Raw genomic sequence first — 16,961 nt, 5'->3', positions numbered from 1 at the left:
AGGCTTTTCAAGAAGTGAAGTAGGGACTTCCCTGGTGGCGCAGTGGTTGAGAATCTGCCCGCCAATGCAGGGGACATGGGTTCGATCCCTGGTCCGGGAAGATCCCACATGCCGCGGAGCAACTAAGCCCATGAGTCACAACTGCTGAGCCTGCGCGTCTGGAGCCTGTGCTCCACAACAGAGAGAAGCCACCGCAATGAGAAGCCCGCGCACCACAATGAAGAGTAGCCCCCCCCCCCCCGTTGCAACTCGCTGCAACTAGAGAAAGCCCACATGCAGCAACGGAGACCCAACGCAGCCCCGCCCCTCTAAAAAAAAAGCAGTGAAGTAGGTGCAGTTTAATTAAGCAAGGGTTGTCTTGTGTCCTGGAAGACGCAGAATGAGTGTTCTGCGCATCTGTGGCATCTTGATGATGAAGCTCCGGGAAGAAGCTTTCCTGTGATGAAGTAGACGTGTTTCAGGAAGAGTGTCTGGAGGTGGTGTGGAGCAGCTGCCCTGGTGACAGTGGAGTGGCCTGTCCCCCAGGCCTCACGGGTGTGCGAGCAAGCATCTCTGCAGGCGGGAAGGGGGAGGAAGGTCCCAAACCCCTGTGCGGGGTCGCCGCGTGTCCTGTTCTGTGCCGATTCCTTCCTGGCGGTCTCTCTGTTTCCTACCCGCTACCCCCAACACTTTGGGTTCCAGGGGAGGGAGGCGAAATATCGTTCACCGGTCTATTAACTGATTACATATCAACATGGGATTTCTGTCCGTGTGTCCTGTCACATGAACAAATGCTTGCTTAGAATTTAATGGCAGTTCCATATTCTTAACCTCCTGAGATGGATGTGTGTATATTTCTTCCTGCATCTACTCACGAGGTCCTTGAAGATGGAATGTGTCGTTGAACGTATCCTTCGGGTTACCAGATGTTTCTTGTTTACTGTGTGTGTTTGGTGAGAGAGAAACACACCCCAAACCTGGTGTCTTGTCAGATCCAGGAGCACAGGGAAGTGAGCTGGCCCAGGTTTTAAGTCACCCACTGGGCTCTCTCCTGGGCACCGCGATTGACCTGTCGCTGCCGAGGTAATGGAGGGCCTGCCCTTCAGCCTTGACCTTCGGGGTCCAGCTCCCCCCGCCCTCCCTGCGTGGTCGCTGTTGGCGTCTCTGTCGTCCTGGGGTCAGGGCTGTCCCTCCGCACCTGCTCTCCCAGACAGGGCTGCGTCCGCGCACCTTTCCTGGTTTCCATTTCCAGTGTTCGCTCGCCCGGGCTCCCCTTCCTGTTGGAGGAGGGTCAGCCTCTCGCCGTCCTCGGGCTGTACGCTGTCTGCACCCCCCTCAGTGACGGTGCCACCTCCCTCCTCCTCTCCTGCCAGAATCCCCAGGGTCACTCGCTCAGTCCCTGCGGTCATCGCCCTCCTGGCTGCCGGCTAGCTGCTGTCGTGCTTTACCCTCCCGGCGACGGTGACCCCTGCCATGATGCTGCTTCTTCCTTTCCCTGCAAGAGCCCCTGGCCCCGCCCCGCCCCCGGCCGGCCCCGCCCCGCCCCACCCGGCCCCGCCTCCCTGGTCTCCTCGCCGGCGGTCCTGGGCGCCGTCGCCCCCTCCTGGCCCTGCATGTTCTTAACGCTTCCTGCCCCGTCAGAGCCCCCAGCTGGCATGGCCTGCAGGACTTCCACGCTTGGCTTGCAGGGTGCTTTTGTTTTAATTAGTTGTTCAGGTGGAAAATCAGGAGATTTTACATAGGCTTAAATGTCTAGCTTTCCTTTAAAAAAGAATCAGCTGACACTGGCAGCAGCTGCAGAGAGAGAGAGAGAAGGAGAGGGGGAGAGAGGGAAAGAGAGAGAGGGGAGAGAGAGGGTGAGAGAGTGAGGGGGAGAGAGAGAGAGGAGGGGGGAGAGAGAGAAGGAGAGAGAGGGGGAGAGAGAAAGAGAGAGGAAGAGAGAGGAGAGGAGAGAAGAGAGGGAAAGAGAGGAGAGAGGGCGAGGGAGAGAGGGAGGGAAGGAGGGAGAGAGAGGGAGAGAAGAGGGGGGGAGAGGAGAGAGAGGCGAGAAGAGAGGGAAAGAGAGGAGAGGGCGAGGGAGAGAGGGAGGGAAGGAGGGAGAGAGAGGGAGAGAAGAGAGGGGGGGAGAGGAGAGAGAGGCGAGAAGAGAGGGAAAGAGAGGAGAGGGCGAGGGAGAGAGGGAGGGAAGGAGGGAGAGAGAGGGAGAGAAGAGAGGGGGGGAGAGGAGAGAGAGGCGAGAAGAGAGGGAAAGAGAGGAGAGGGCGAGGGAGAGAGGGAGGGAAGGAGGGAGAGAGAGAGAGGGAGAGAAGAGAAGCAGGGGAGAGGAGAGAGAGAGAGAGAGAGAGACCCTCCCTAGGTCGCTGAACTGTGCACCGTTGCTGCTGGCGTCCCCTGACCTCGCCTGCCCCAGTTGTGCAGACACATGGCGGCACAGCCCCCGATTACTGCTAGAAACCCAGGTGCCGCTTCCCTGGTCCTCTTCTCTGCCGAGTCGAGGGGATGTTTCTCTCCCCCCGGCCTGGCACTGCGCCCCGCTTATAACAGTCGCTCAGAGAAAGTACGGGCGAGGGAAGGTCTCCCCGAGCTTTGACTCCGGTCACCGTGGACCCGAGGTCTCGGCCTCTGCCTACTGTGAAGGGGGTCTTTCTGTTTGGTGTTGAGAAAAGGCATTTGTCCCTTGTATGGGTGTAAGACTTTCTAGATCGCCAAGTCCAGCCTCATGTGACATCTGAGAAACAGGAGACACACACCCGCATCCCCCCAGGCGATGACGGGGCAGGTGAAGGGCAGGCTGGGCCTCGAGTGATGGTGAGAGTAAACCACATTCGTGTGGCGCATTGCAGGTGACAGGCGCGTTCCCCGTGCCCCCTGGGTGCACAGGACAGGTTCCTGTCCTGGTGTATAAACCTGAAGCCGGGGCGTTCGAATGGCCCCCACTGTTCCTCAGTCGGTTAGGATGGGGGCCTGAGACCCCCTGGGCCTTTCACCTCCAGGCTCCGACTGTCCTCTCCTCAGCTCCCCTGAAGCAAAATTCTTTCAGGCTTTTGATGACGTGCTCCCTCCCTTCATCCCTTACGTTTCATAGTCAGAAACCTGGGAAAGAACATTCTAGCGTATTTGTTTTCCAGTCACCGGGGCCACCGGAAGGGAAGGTAGGGGACTGGTCCGCGAGGCAGGTCCTGCCGTGCGTGGGGCTGGCAGTGCTGTGTTCCTGGCCAGCCGTTTGGGCTCAGGACGCTGCAGAGATGCGGCTTGGAGGTGCATGTCGGTGTCCTTCCTGTTCCGCACGTTCTTTGCACTTGATGAACCTCAGGAGACGCCCCCCCCCCCCCCCACCGTGAGCTCCTGATGTGCCTCCGGGGACACTCTCGCTGTGCCCCGTCCCAGCTGGGATGCAGGCGGGTGGCCAGTGCCCAGTGGATGGCAAAACTCATACCAAACCAAGGGCGTGCCTGTCTCTGTAACTTTATAGTAATTACATGCCGAAGGGATAACATCTTCCTTATGTTCAGTAAGATACGTTATTAATTTTACCTGCTGCTTTTTATGTTTTAAAATGTGGCTACTGGAAAATTTCACGTTACACTTGTTGCTCTTGTTCTACTTTGGTGGGACAGTGCTGGTCTTGAGGCAGTGCTCCCTTCCCTCGATGGTTCTGAGAGGGCAGCACGTCTTTATTCGTTCAGCACATCTCTACCGACGCCTAAATGGAGCTGCTACCTGGGGGAGGCTTCCGGATCCATTAAAGAGACTTATGACTACGCCCTTCAGTCTCTCCGTTTATTCCTCTGCTGTGGGGAAGTCTCCTTTGATGAATGAAGACTAAGCTTGCTTTTGTATTTAGATCATCCAAAAACAAAAGCCTTGTTACCCAAATTGCAGGGAAGAATGGAAGACTTCGGGAAAAGCAAATTCCCCATTGCCGTTGTGTAAAAACACTTTGCAGAGGATTGTAATGTGAGGCAGACACTCATTTCTACTTTGAAGGGGTGGTGGCATGAATTTTCACCCAGTGGCATCGTCCCTGGGGACTGGGCACCGGGCCTGGCAGTGCAGCAGAGGGTTCTCCCTTTGACCCTGGCTTGTGAAGGTGGCTTTTCAGAGCTGGCAGGAGACGATGGATGCTATATAAGCTGCTGGGCCACTGGAAGAAAGAACGCAATGTCTTTGCTTCAGTCTTTACACAAAACCAAACATCCTCGTGGTTCAAAGACACAGACGGACAAAGGGAGGAACCATAAATATACTAGGAGAAAAGTGATTTTATTTTTAAAAATGATTGTAGAGGGCTTCCCTGGTGGCGCAGTGGTTGAGAATCTGCCTGCCAATGCAGGGGACACGGGTTCGAGCCCTGGTCTGGGAAGATCCCACATGCCGCGGAGCAACTAGGCCCGTGAGCCACAACTACTGAGCCTGCGCATCTGGAGCCTGAGCTCCGCAACGAGAGAGGCCGCGATAGTGAGAGGCCTGCGCACCGCGATGAAGAGTGGCCCCCGCTTGCCGCAACTAGAGAAAGCCCTCACACAGAAACGAAGACCCAACACAGCCAAAAATAAATAAATAAATAAATAATCTAGAAGAAAAGAACATATATCCATGAAAAAAAAAAAAGTTGTGGAAAAAAGATTTTTAAAGCATGATGTTAGCTTGAGATGCCATAATGGTAAAGGTGAATAAATTTGCACATCCAAGAAAAATGTATATATGACAAACATATCAAGTTAAAAAACAAATTGGAACAGTGTTTCTAACTTAATGGAGATATATACACATTCATATACATACATGCATACATCGTATATTAAAGACTGATTTTTGTACTTTGTAGAGAGCACTTATAAATCTATAAGAAAAATACAACTCAATCGAAAAATGGATAAAGTGTGGGAATAAGGAAATCCTAGGAAAAGAAAAAAGATGCTTAATCTCATTAATAGAGAAATACAAATTAAAAGAAAATACAAATTACCTCTTCAACTGATAGAGATTTTTTAAAATGATTGATAACATGTAATACCGTAATTGATAGAGGTAACACCTAACACTACTGTAACTGATAGAGATTTTAAAAAATGATTGAGAACACCTAACACTGTAACTGATAGAGATTTTTAAAAATGGTAACACCTAACACTGTTAACAATGTGGGGAACAGGGACTTTTTATTCGCTCTCAGAGATGATGAAAACTGACACATTTTTGGAGTGCAGTTGGGCACTATCCTTCAAAGAATGCTTCAGGCTACACTTTGACCTGACAGCTTCCCTTTTGGGAGTTTGCCTTGCAGGTATGGTTGTTCGGGCAGGATGCACAAAGGGGGATGCAGCGGGTACCACGCGACCAGCCTGCTCTGTTCGCAGGGAGGGCTTTTCATGAGATGCAGTGAGAGGAGAGAATGTATGTGCTGCTTGGCTGCATTTGTGTTAAAATTAATGAAGCAGGTGCTTAGTTAACAACATCATAGAAAGTACATGGAAGGGTATGTTCCAAACTGTCGAGCGTGAGAGAACTGGGAAACAGGTCGGTGGAGGAGACAGAGGCAGAACCTGGCTGAGGTCCGTCGCTTTTTACTCACCGTAAATCTACACTATTTCCTGTTTAAAGTAATGAACATGTATTACTTTTGTAATATGTATTTTAAAGTCTTTATTTGCCTTTTGTTGAAAAACCATCGTGTTGAGGAACAAACACCCTAGTGGGTTATGAATTAGAAAAGGTCCCTCTGCACAGACCTACTGTGTGTAGCCTCTGATACTTAGAACCTAGAGACCGATTCCTCTGCAAAGCTTTATATAAAACGGCGACTGTTCAACTTAGTTCTCATTAAATTTTTTTGCTCACTTTTAGAAAAATTTAAGTACTGTATTTTAAAAAGACTGTATTCTCTTTAGCAAAGAGGCCAGCTGCACACACAGAAAGTATCTTGATGTTTCTTAAATTGCCTTGTTATTACTGTTGTTATTACTATTATTATGTCAGTATTTCCTTTCTTGTGTTTATTTATGCTTCGGATAGTTCTCAGAGACTAATTCCTTCTAAATTTCAGGGTTTCCCAAAAAGGGACCTTTACAGTTTTAAGATCGACAAATCCTGCTGGTACCTGCTTTCCGCTCCAGGCTACTGAATGGTCTGGTATCCACCCTGAGTCTTACCAGCCAGTCGTCACCCAGGGCTGGGAGGAAGGTGTTTTCGGGCACAGATTTGTTTTGTGGGTGGACGGTGAACTTAGGGGCTGCGGCTGGAGAAGGTCGTGGAAAGAAAGCCACACTGGAGCTCATACAGAGTTCCTCGGAATTCCATGAAAAGCCGTCGGGTCCTTGCTTTCCTGTCAAGGTGAGCTCACCCTGGAAGGAGGCATGCCCAGACCCCTGAGCTCTGGCATCGCGGTCCTGGTCTTCCATCTCACTGGGTGATGGGTTTGGGGTGAGGGGAATGAAGGGACGGTCTGTCTGCTCCAATTTCAGACCCTCGTCCCCAGCCTGTGAAGGAACAAGGACCCTCGCCCCACACAGTCTGCTGCTCTGTCCTGAGGTCTGGGCCACTCCTGCCATGAAAACAGAGCATGGCCTTGCTTCCTTGGGCCTATGATTCTCTTGGGACCAAGGCAGCATTGTGAACACGGGGTCTCCGGGCCAAATGCCGCCCCTTCCCGGAAGCCCAGCCTTCGTCCCTAACACCCGCCGGAGTCATGATTCCCCTCCCCCTGCCCCTGGCACTCGGGCATCGCCCGGCATCACTGGGGTGTTACTGCCTGCGAGTCTTGAAAGTTTTTACGTGGATAGAATCCCTGCAGTCTGAAGGAGGGGTAGGCTTGTGATAGAAAAGCTGTCAGGCCCCGTGACAGCGGGTCCTCAGGAAGCCGCAGGAACCCTCTTAGTCGGTTTTCATCTGGAAGCCCTGGCTTCAGGGCTCAGTCACCAACTTCCTGAGCCGCTGGTGCCAGAGCAAGTTCACATCTTTCAATATCGCGACAGGGTTTCCATCCTTCTGGGAGGACATCCTCGTCCACGGTTGGGGAGACACAGTTGTAAACCAGTTTGGTGCGAAAAGTGCATTTGATGAAAGAGGCATTTGCGAAGTGCTGGGATGGGAAGATCCCCGCTATCCTTAATGTTTCCCCAATTCTCTTTGAGGAACTTATTGTTTTTCATCTTCATGGTTGTTAAGAGGTTAAACTATGCCCGATGTTTCCCGTTACTGTACTATCTGGGTAAGTACATATGCGGCTGCTTGTCATGGAAGCTTTCTAGAAATGTTGTATTTGACCTCAGGGAACAGAAACACCCTGTGTTCTTTCTTGCTGGCGTTCCCAACCCCGTGGGCAGCTTTTGACAAACCGTCGGGCCCCGACTTTACACTCAGACAACTTTTCAAACAGGCCAAGTTCACTTGGCAGCAGGACTTGGATTTCAGGTCTCAACGTGTTACAATTCAAAATTTAAGCTCAGGAAAATCACGGGCACAGGATGTGACAAAAGTAATCAGGAGTTTCTGCCGACACTTCTGTGAGGGCCCCCCCAGGACGGGGAGGTGGGGGCGTTCATTCCCGTGGAAGTGTGCCGGGTCCACGGTGACGGCCTTGCCCGCAGTCACCGCCGGAAGCTGCCCTGCAGGTCCGGCCCGAGCGGAGCCCAGCTGTTACCAAGCAGTAGAGGCGGCCGGGCGACCGCGCCCTGCGCCTCGCTGTTCTCTGCATTTCCCCAGGGGCCGAAACAAACCTTCATTTGTCACTGGCGACGTTTCAAATCAGATATTCTGAAGATTCTTGGGGGAAAAAAATGCTCTTGATCTTGCTGGTGTTGCACTGGAGTTGTTTGTCCTTGGTTTAGCATCTCTCTGTGACGTACGTACAGTGCAATCCTCGTATTGAGAGAAAAGACATCTCGCGTGGGGAAAAAGGTGTCCTTGCACCTGCAAACTTTAACGTGATGATGTTCAGCTTTAGATACAAGGGTGTCGAGAACACCTGTCCCCTGACCTTCTCGTGTCCTCTGCTGGTTTGCAGTTTAACTCGGCGGCCAAGCAGCTGATCGAGTGGGACCAGCCTCCCGCCGGGGAGGGCGCCCCGGCCGCTGCCCCGAGCAGCGCGGCCCCCAAGCAGCCCGAAGCCAAGAAGAACGCGAAGAAGCGGCACTCGTTCACCTCCCTGACCACGGCCAGCAAGACGTCGCAGGCCACCCAGCAGCGCCACTCCATGGAGATCAGCCCCCCGGTCCTCATCAGCTCCAGCAACCCCACGGCCGCCGCGCGCATCGGCGAGCTGGCCGGGCTCTCGTGCAGCGCCCCCTCTCAGGTACCCGCTCTGCCCAGCCCCGGGGCCACCGCGGTGTCAGCCTTCGGGGGACAGCAGCTCTCCCAGGGCAAAGCCCTCTGCGTTTGTGGGTGGAAATGCAGGGGGCGGGGGGGAACCAGCCTGGATGTCCCCAGGTCAGCTCAGTCACCTCCAAAGGGCAGAGCGGCAATTACAAGACGGCTTCAGTCATGCTGCGTGCTTGCCCCATCCGGCCCCCACTCAGCGGGACAGAGCCTTCTCGCCCCCTGAAACCTCACCTCCACCCAAACCGGAGGTGCCGTGGTCACAATGTGGGGTTGCAGCTGCCTGCGTCGGTGTCACTTACCGTGGTGTTCAGGCTTCCAGTCGGCGTTACGGGGAAAGGACGGGAAGAAACATTTAGTTTAAACTAGAAATTGGCCTAGCGTTATTTTTTTAACTTCTTAGTTCATCAAGACTTTGCATGGCCTTAAGACATAGCTACATGTTATTCTTGTGTTAGTAAAAATACACACGATGATTGGGAATGTTGGTGATTCATCTGGCAGACAGGTCTCGAGTGCCTTCTTACAGATGCTCTGGGCGCCGTGCACGTACCGTGTACCCAGGACGGAGAAGACGTGGTCTTCTCTGCGTCAGACCGTAGTTGTGGGCAGACTGAGCCCCGGGCCGGGGGGCCACCCAGGTCACAGGCAGCTGCGGTTACCCAGGTAGAGGACAGCGGTGTCCTCTACCACCAGAGGCCAGAGAGCCGGGTCCTGAGCAGCCTGCCGCAGCAGGAGACACTGCTTTCAAGTCTTGTGTTTCATCTTAAAATTCATGCAGGTTTTATATACATTCCCTGTGCTTTGTAAAAACAAACATGTACTACACAGGTTCATACATGCCTGTTTAGGACCACGGAATAAAAATGTGCAGTGCAGCGTTTGGCGTTCCTTACCAAGGTTATTGAAATGCCACTTGACCCCGTCCTGCAGGTCCACACTGAATCTCGTAGTTTCTGAATGGGATTGTGGCTCAGCAGCGGTTTTTTAGGTGGTGTGGCCATGGCACGTGACCCTGCAGGGGAAGTAGGACACGGACACGCACACAGAGATACACACGTGGACATACACACACACACGGAAGAAGGAAGAGGGCAGAGGGCTTTGTCTGTTCACTGCTGTTCCCAAGCGTCAGACAGACAGTAAGCAGCATAAACATTTGTTGAGTGAGTGAGTCACTTGGACAGTGTGTAGAGGAGAACCAGGAAGGGATCAAGGCTGTGGAAATAGACCCGGTTCCAGGTCTGAGCAAGGAGTACGAGGGGGGTGACCCTGGAGGGGTCAAAGCTGCAGGTCCCTCTCTGAGGGGGGCTCTGACGGAGGGGCCGGTGACGAGGGCTCTTCCCTGTGGAAAACCAGGTCACGGGACTGTGTTTTTCATTTTGTGACCTCAGCAGCATTCACAGTGATGTTTTCTTGAAATAAAAGATGAGCTTCTGCTGGGACTCGGGGCAGCTCAGCAGGGCACAGACTTGGAGGTGTGGACAGCTGTCTGTGGCCGTGGAGAAGGTGGAGGGGAAGGCGGGTCACCCAGCGTCTGTGCCAGAGACCTCGGTGTCGGGCACGGCGCTGGGCGTGGGCACGGGAGGGCGGGGCTGTTTGTGTCTTGGGTGCGGTAGCTGAGGAAGCTTTCGGGCTCCTCTCTGTTTCCATGAAGACAGCCTCCCCGTGTTCTAACAGGTCCTGTTCTCAGTGTTGACATGTTGCCTCAGGGAGAGGTTATTTCTAGAAGAGATGGGAGAGGTTTGCAGCGCTGCCTGGGTTCTCCAGCCTCGGCTCCAGTGCGCACTCCCGGCCCCGGGTCCTGGGCCCGTCACCGGGCTCTCCGGGCCACAGTGAAGCAGGACCAGACCGGCCCAACCCAGGACGGACCTGCTGTAGATGTGACGGGCCCTAGGCTGGATGTGTCTCCTGCTTTGAGCCTCGTGTCCTTCTTGCTTTTGCTTCACGCGGTTTGGTTGCTTTGATGAGAAAATCCAAAGCACAGGGCCTGCAGCAGTGAACATTCGTCCTCTCGCACCCGAACGAAAGCCACGTGGAGGGGATCAGGCCACCGTGATGTTGCCTGCAGGTGAGCTCCCCTGTCCGGGCTCATCTTCGTGTTTCCGGATGGCACTTAGAGATCGCACTGTCACGTCGAAATCCTGCAGGACAGAAGGAGCAGACAGCTTGCTTGCTATCGTGTTGGTGACTCTGGCACCGTCAGATGCGAGAACCGGAAGGTGATTTGTAGGCTGTGCTGTCAGGCAGGTCCCCAGCACAGGTGTGCACAGATGTCTGTGATGGGCGTCTGTAAAGCACGCGGTGTCACAAGCAGCTAGGCGTCTGTCTGCTTCTCTGGCCGCACCCTCGATGTTTTGTGCCCTCTGCCAGCTGCAGGAGTGATTCATGACGTTCAGTGCTTTGTAGCGTTTTTGTGTTGCCGGCAGCTTCAGGGGAAGCAAGAAGGTCCACCCACTCCCTCCTCTTTGCTTTCCCCACTCTCCACGTAGCCCTTCCCCGGGGAGGAAACCAAGCCAGCGTGCAGCCCCACAGGAAGGAGTGAGCGCGGTGGAAAGCCGACCTGCCCCGCCTGCTCAGGGCGTTCGTTGTGGACCTGCCCCACTCGGCCCGGCCACTCCTGCCGCTTGCTTCTGCCTTTAGTCATCCTTTGGTGACTCTGTCTCTTCCTTTACCCGCGTGGAACTGGGGCCTGCAGGGCCCTCCACATCCAGGGCCGTGCGGGCAGAGACCCCAGGCGGCCTCCGGTCTACCCCACGCCCTCACAACGTTGACTGTCCAAGTTCATGGGCTCGTTCGAGCTCATCACCCTGCCTCCCGGTCTGGGGCTCTTGGAGAGATGTCAGACACTAGTTGGGACTTCCTCCGCGGCTTGTAGGGTCAGGCCCTGGAAGCTGAGTTTTGGTGAGTTTTTACCACCCCGAAGGTTCCTAGGTAACAGCGTGCACTTTGAACGGAGCCTCATTTATCTTCGAAGAAAGACTCGTCTTTTCTGTGATGCCAACTTGCATCAGAGTACGTACACAAACAGGTTTCTTGAATAGGATAGCTAGAGGCCACTAGGTTTTATCCTAGGATGAAAAATCCATGTGCGTCTCATTAGAAATTGAGTGGAGGGCTTCCCTGGTGGCGCGGTGGTTGGGAATCCGCCTGCCAATGCAGGGGACGGGGGTTCGAGCCCTGGTCCGGGAGGATCCCGCATGCCGTGGAGCAGCTGAGCCTGTGCGCCACGGCTGCTGGGCCTGGGCTCTAGGGCCCGCGAGCCACAACTGCTGAGCCCGCATGCCACGGCTGCTGAAGCCCACACGCCTGGAGCCCGTGTTCCGCGGCGGGAGAGGCCACTGCAATGAGAAGCCCGCGCACCGTAGCGAGGAGCGGCCCCCGCTTGCTGCAACCGGAGAAGGCCCGCGCATAGCAACGAAGACCCAACGCAGCCAAAAATAAACATAAAATTTAAATAAAATTTAAAAAAAAAAAGAAAGAAATTGAGTGGAAATAGACATTGGTGCACAGGAGAGACAGAAGCTGAGGTTTGGGGGGGAGCCTTTGTGGAGGTGCCCCTTGGCTCTGCTTAGGTTCAGTCAGTGTATGAGCTGCCAGGTACAGGTGTAGCTTTACAAGGATGTGGATTCCACGCAGCTCAGACTTGACCTGTGAAAATCAGCTCTGTGCTGGGATGCTGATTACCCTGGCCTCGGCAGGGCCTTGCCTGGCAGGAAATGAAAGTCCCTTCAGGCCGTCTGGGAACTGATCTCTGAGCCTCTCTTTGTCCTGATAATCTTTTTCCTAATTATTGGGACTGAGGAAACTAGGTTTGGGGTTAAGTTTTTGTTACAAAAAGCCCAGGATTTTGGTGGAACATTGTTTCCTGCGGAGACAAGGTAGCAGCCAGCCGCATTCCTTTAATGGTGGAGGAAAGACTTCCCGTTTGTGCGGGAACCCACGCCCTCGGTCTGTGGTCACACCAGGGGTGCAGCGGGAGCGAAATTGATCAGGTAGCCGAACACCTGCAATGAAATGACCTGAATAACTGTTTCTTTCTAGTGAATTAATCTTGGGTAGTGTCGTGGATAACACACCTGTTTTTTTTTTTCTTTAAAGATTTTTTTTTTTTTTGATGTGGACTTTTTTTTTTTTTTTTTTTTTTGCCTTTATTGAATTTGTTACAATATTGCTTCTGTTTTTTATGTTTTTGGTGTTTTGGACCCGAGGCTCGTGGGATCCTAGCTCCCTGACCAGGGATCGAACCCGCACCCCCTGCATTGGAAGGCAAAGTCTTAACCACTGGACCGCCAGGGAAGTCTCGATAAGACATCTTTGAAAACAGCTAGTTTGGCTTGACCCTGTTCCCTGAAAAGTTTTGTAAATAATTGCCTGCGATCGGCAGTCCGGGCAGCTGCATTTTAATTATGCATCCCCATGGAAGGGTACAAGTCATGAGAAATGATCCTGAAGATGGCACGATACCTTAAGCATGTTGTGTAGATTTAACGTGTTGGTGGACTGATGAGCATTCAAGACAACCCACTGGAACGGGATCCTCGGGAAGGTGTTAATGGGCTAGTTGCAGGCCAGGCACGTCCCAGCAGCACTCGTGTGAGGCAGCGGCCGTCGGGAAGGCCAGCAGCCGTGGAGTCTGTACGTGAAATGTTGTCGTGACCAGTGTTTATCAAGGGGCTCCCTGGCCTCTAACACACATTAGGGCCTCAGTACGTTTGGGCTGGATAACCTGAAGGGGATTCTGCCTTCCCCCAGTGATGGGAGCTGCGGGTCTTGGATGTTTAGCCGTGACTCGGTGCCCGGGGCTTAGCTGGTCTCATCTGTTGTGCGTGCATCCTCTTTTATTCACTCTTTTTTCCTTGGCAGGTCCACATAAGTACCACCGGGTTGATTGTGACCCCACCCCCGAGCAGCCCAGTGACCACCGGCCCCTCGTCCACGGTCCCGCCAGAGGCCCCCTACCCGGCCGCCCTTTCGGTGAGTGTGCACCACCGCCTCACCCCGGACCCCCGTGCCTGCCGCTCGCAGGTACGCAGCCCTGTGGTCTGGCTGCCCCCCTCCTGACACCACAGCTCACGGTGACGCTTGCTGAGGGTGGGGTCTCTATCTCTCATTCTCTCCCTCTATTCATTTTAGGAAAAAATCACAAAGTCTCAGGCCGGTAGCCAGCACTTTATTTTAATGGCAAGGGTCGGTGGCCTGAGGCTACAGGAAGAGCTCCGTGAAGTACTTTTAATTTTCACTAAAGGTCAGCCTGATTTTCTGAAGGCTTAACCTTTGCTTCTTCTGGGTTTCTAGACCAGGCGTATTTATCGAAGTACTGAGGGAGCTGGGATCCTACAGACCGTATGGTTTGCCTCGGGTCACGCGATGCGTGGATTCCTGTCTCCGATTACACTTCCCCTTTTGGGTTCCTGGTCTTCTGTTGGTCTGTGGGACTGGCCTCCCTGGAGGTTACCAGATGTGTAGTTCTCCAGAAAGCCCTGCAGCCTGCAGACAGAGTCTGAACAAAACTGCTGAGTGCTTTCAGACAGCCCAACGGGGAAATGAACAGGAAGAGTGAGGGCAGTCGAGGGAAGCTGATACAGAGAAGAACTCTGTGGGGAGAAAATTGAAAAGGAAGAAACAAGAAATTCGACCTTGGGAAGCAGGGACACAGTGGCTTAAATCCATGTTTCCTAAACCTGCAGGGGAACTGCTAGGAACCAGCCTCTCTCGTCCAGGCCGCTGCCTCGCTACACTTTCAGACTGTTTCTTCCAGGGCCGAGTTGAATGAGGATAGAAAAGGTCACCACATCCCTTCTCCCCAGTGGACCCCAGCCCTTGGCTTGCTTTACAGAATCTCTCCCAGTGTGATGCTCTCAGAGGAAACAGTGTGGTCGGTGATGGGGGTCCAGCCCAGCCCCTCCTTTGTGATACGGCAGTGAGGTCACTCAGCCTCTCTGAGCCTCTGGTCCTCGCCTGTAACGTGAGAGTAATCGTATCTGCTTCGGGGAGGCGGCAGTGCCTGGGACTCGGGGAGGTGACGGTGAAGAGCGTCAGCCTGTGTAGAGGGCCACGGCGGCTGCAGCATGGCCGCTGGTTTCCTCAGAGCCCGGGGGTCGGTCTGGCTCATTGCTGGGGTTTTCTCCACTGTCTGTACCGGGAGTAGGGAGGCTTCTCCGCGCTGGTTTGTTTTCAGGTTGTGGACTTCATATGTGTTGCAGAGATTCTGTTTCCCTCTGCTCAGCTGCTTACAGACAGATTTGCACCTCCCCTCACCCCCCAGCAAGGACCTCAGAGCGTGTTAGTCAGATTGTTGCGTCCATCTGGTCCTATCGTCCTCATTTACCTTTTGCCTCGTCTTCTTATGTTGTATTTATTTTGTCTTGATACATTTTATGAATAATTGAAAGCTGACTTTGAAATACGGTGGGATATATAGTACCTAGCTTGATGTAGACTTCTGAAAGCTTTTCATAGAGTTAAGCATGTTCCTGAACTTAAATGGAAGTTAATAAGTTCCGGTTAGAGGTTAACGTTTTTTGTTAAAGTTTCTGGAACAATGACAGCTTCCTTGATAGTACAGCTGTTTGGGGTGGGAGAAGTTGCATTGATTCCTGTAGGGAGAAGGTGAAAGTCAGGTAATTTTTATGAAAAGGTGGTTCCCCTGAGGTTCTCTTGGCCCTGGGTGTTTTGACCAGAGCCGAGTTGCCCAATCTTCATGCCCTGTCATCCCCAGAGAAGACCCTTTCCTCCCTTCCCTCCCTCCGTCCCTCCCTCCCTCCCTCTCTTTCTTCCCCTTCCCACCCCAGTACATTCACAACCTGTTGGAGTTTCCGTTTCCAGATGACTACTTCACGTGGAAAAATTCTGATTTCATTTCTTAAGGGAAAAAAGACTGACTTTTCTATCTTAGAAAAATTAATTAGTGGAAAAGACGAAGAGCTGTCTGAGTGTCAGCCCTTGTGGGCTGACAATTTTACGATACAGTAAATGGCCAGTTGCTCTTAGCTGGGCACACTCTAGGGCATATAGATGCGACAGGTCACGAGAGAGCATGAACACACAAAAATTAATTTACATTCAGCCATTTCATCCCAGGATTATACAAGAGAGCCTGCATGTTCAGCAAGAGGATGGTTTATTAACACTGCGTCTATGCCAATTCCATTTAATGGAAAACTAATTATAAGCAGATCTGTCGCCTGTCATCTTGGGAGATGTCTAGATCTCAGAGTCCCTGGTCGGCTGGCAGGAATGCTTTGGATTTAATATGTTAGGTTTAAGTGGAAAAATCTCAGTAACATGTGCCCTCTGTGTCTTCCATCAACCTGGCAAGTGTCCTGTTTAAAATGTGAAACCTTTCCCAAGACTTTGAGTGCGATCACAGCAAAGCGTAGGCGGCGTGCTGGGAAGGAAACCAGGCTTTTCCTGGTGTGGATTTTATTTTATTTATTTATTTTAATTACTTATTTATTTGTTTTGGCTGCACCGGGTCTTAGTTGCAGCGTGCATGCAGGATCTAGTTCCCAAACTAGGTATCGAACCCAGGCCCCCTGCATTGGAAGCGTGGAGTCTTGCCCACTGGACCACCAGGGAAGTCACCCGGTGTGGATTTTAGGTGATAAGTACTTCTGCTGGACTAGGACGTGAACATTATTTCTAGCACTTTTTTCATAAGTTGAGACTTTTTAATCTTTTATTCAGAGTGGAATTATGAGCATATTGTCCTGTACATCTCATAAGTAACAGTTAAAATGTTAAATATCTAATAATAAAAGCAAAACTGGAATTACATGTATCTCATTCAGACATCAGACTGTTCATGGCAGGGAGGGTTTTTTCCCAGCTAATTCTGTGAGGGGCGAGGATGAAGAGCTTGCTCTCGTGTCCCGTGCACAGTGGCAGAAGAACTTGTGAAACAAGGGATGGGTGATCCCTGATCCTCTGGACCAGCTGAGAGGTGTTTAGCTACAAGATGTCACAAGGTAGCCAGGTCAGACAAGGCCAGATACAGTCCGTGGCCAAGTTGAAATCAGATTGTACCCAACAGTGTGTAACCATAACTAAAACAAGTGTGTGCATGTGCGTGTGTGCATGTGCGTGTGTGTGTGTGTGTGTACTTAAAGAAACAAAATTAAATGATGTCATGTTCTCAGGATAGCCAAGACGTACTGAGTCCATTGGCGCCCGTGGTGGGAGGGTCCGGAGGGTCAGGGCAGGATTCTGGACGTAGAGACGGGACCGCCCAGCTTGGCAGCGTGAGAAGCAGAAGTCAAGCGTTTGGAATCGGCAGCAGTTCTGACGACCAGAACGGGGGCAGGCGATGGACAGAACCTCCATAGCGACCACAGAGAAGGGCCCTGGCATCTCAGGAACCAAGGCCTCCTGATCCATGTCAGACTGCCCTGAGGGCGGCAGGCGCACAGGACGCTTTCTCGTTCGTGAAGCCCTCGTTGAGGGTCCGTTACCTCCCGTGGACAGAGCTGGGTGACGGGGACGCAGGACAGACAGCGAGACGGTCCCTGACTCTGCAGCCTCGTGAGTTCTAACAGCAGCCTCCATCCGGAGCCTCCGCTGTGCCCAGGGCGCCAGAAGGGCCGCTTCCCTGACCTGCTGCTGCTGAGAACCCCTCGGATGTCATTTCTGCAAAGTCAGTGAACGGTGTGGGTGTGTCTCCTCAC

At 52.8% G+C, this 16,961-nt stretch overlaps 1 protein-coding gene across 4 annotated transcripts in view; it reads left to right on the top strand.

The window, feature by feature from the left end:
- Nucleotides 1–16,961, top strand: part of SH3RF1 (SH3 domain containing ring finger 1) — a 162,782-nt gene that overhangs the window by 116,686 nt on the left and 29,135 nt on the right. For all 4 annotated transcript variants that reach the window (XM_059926727.1, XM_059926726.1, XM_059926729.1 and 1 more), the window contains exons 5-6: nucleotides 7,985–8,272; nucleotides 13,162–13,272. In XM_059926727.1, the coding sequence (XP_059782710.1) occupies nucleotides 7,985–8,272; nucleotides 13,162–13,272 (399 nt within the window). The remainder of the gene's footprint in view (nucleotides 1–7,984; nucleotides 8,273–13,161; nucleotides 13,273–16,961) is intronic.

The sequence above is a fragment of the Balaenoptera ricei genome, chromosome 6, assembly GCF_028023285.1.
Source record: "Balaenoptera ricei isolate mBalRic1 chromosome 6, mBalRic1.hap2, whole genome shotgun sequence".
Classification (NCBI taxonomy): Eukaryota; Metazoa; Chordata; class Mammalia; order Artiodactyla; family Balaenopteridae; genus Balaenoptera; species Balaenoptera ricei.
This window is presented reverse-complemented; position numbering and strand designations above follow the sequence as displayed.